The 1,572-nt window shown below is 35.2% G+C and overlaps 1 protein-coding gene across 1 annotated transcript in view; it reads right to left on the reverse strand.

Annotated features, from left to right (window-relative positions):
- The window catches only part of LOC119581877 (5-phosphohydroxy-L-lysine phospho-lyase-like), a 10,767-nt gene that overhangs the window by 3,903 nt on the left and 5,292 nt on the right, over positions 1-1,572 (reverse strand). The window contains exons 2-4 of the mRNA XM_037930033.1: positions 1,041-1,159; positions 617-722; positions 163-291 (exon numbers count right to left, since the gene is read on the reverse strand). Of these exons, the coding sequence (XP_037785961.1) occupies positions 163-291; positions 617-722; positions 1,041-1,159 (354 nt within the window). The remainder of the gene's footprint in view (positions 1-162; positions 292-616; positions 723-1,040; positions 1,160-1,572) is intronic.

Consider the following 1,572-nt stretch of genomic DNA (forward strand, 5'->3'; position numbering starts at 1 on the left):
GTTCTGAGGTTACTGTTAAAGCTGAAATTGAATTTGTAATTGCAAATACATTATTAATGATACAAATTCACACTTTACATTAGCCATCACTGAGAAAAAATAGATTCACACTACATTAGCCATCACTGAGAAAAAATATACCAAAGACGGAAAAAATCTTACTGATCTAGGGTTATAACATCCCGCTTCCCAGTGTGCGTTCTTGCCAGTCGTATGGCAAGGTCGTTGGCCTCGCTGCCGGAATTGACGAAGAAGCAGACATTTAGCTTTTCGGGGAAATGAGCCGTCAGTCTGTCGGGGGAAAGATAGAGGTGAAAACCATATAAAGTGTGGAAGTTTAACAATTCTTACTCTCAATTATTGATTATTTTGTTATACAATTTGAAATTCAAAGTAAAAGTTACAGAAAATCATCACTAACAATTACGCAAAATTACTACCTCGTTTTTCCTTCTAAATACTCCTTGCAGAAACAAAGGTAAATGTAACTACTTTTAGTTATGTAACTCTTCGGACTACCAATAGTTATCATAGCCTTTGAACATAATTGTCCAAAACTTATATACACGTATCTTATTTAAACAACAAAAGAACAGTCAAACGAAAAATCACAAACCTTTCCGCATAGAGAACCAAATTATCATGAAGGAATCGACTATTTGTGTTCAGGACGCTCATCTGCTCAACTGCTGCAGATACAACTTGTGGATGACAATGGCCAACTGTGGGGGGGAAATACCATAGTAAAAATTATACTTGATAATTCAAATATCTTATCTTCAAATGCGAGAGTCAAAACATTTGGTTTGTGTTTACTAACAATTCGATAATTGCAACAATGGTGTTGATACTGATGGTACTCGCCACTTAAGTAATAAGTATACGTACATCTGTCATTTATTTTTGCACTTGTTATCATAATGAACGCAACAACAATTACAATAACGAAAACAGGAGCGCCAATAATAAAATTCGGATAATTCACACTACCAATGCAGCAGAGGATACCGATAATATCTCCTTCATCTGATAATACTCACCATGACAGACATTGTTGATGCAGTCCAAATACCTGCATCCTTTCTCATCGTACATGTAACACCCAGCTGCGCGCACGATCTTCAGCGGGTCCGATCGGAAAAATAGCTTACACGAGGGTCTGAAATGTTCGAGGAAAATAGTGTGGGTTAAATCATTTGATTGCAATTATCGAAAAAAAATGCTTAACTTTGTTTCTCCTCGGGGTTGTAGTAATGATTTATTATTGTTACGAAAATTGTAAAAGTAGTAATAGGTTTAGTGGGTAATATTTTTAGTGAATAACTAATTTTAATATTTATTTTCCTCATGTGCGTAAACGGATACTGAAGACAATGTCAATTAATAACAATTCTTTGCCTTGAAAATACTTTATCGAGAGATATACGTTCCAGTGAATTCCAGAGCTACTTTTCCATTGCCGTTCCTTGCTTTGCTTTGGTTCAGTCCATATTTTCAGTCCAGTGAACCCTAATGAAGTTTCAAGTTTCATCTATCCTCAATCATGTAATTTTAATGAAAGTAACAAGTTGT

Source organism: Penaeus monodon, chromosome 15 (genome assembly GCF_015228065.2).
Source record: "Penaeus monodon isolate SGIC_2016 chromosome 15, NSTDA_Pmon_1, whole genome shotgun sequence".
NCBI lineage: Eukaryota > Metazoa > Arthropoda > Malacostraca > Decapoda > Penaeidae > Penaeus > Penaeus monodon.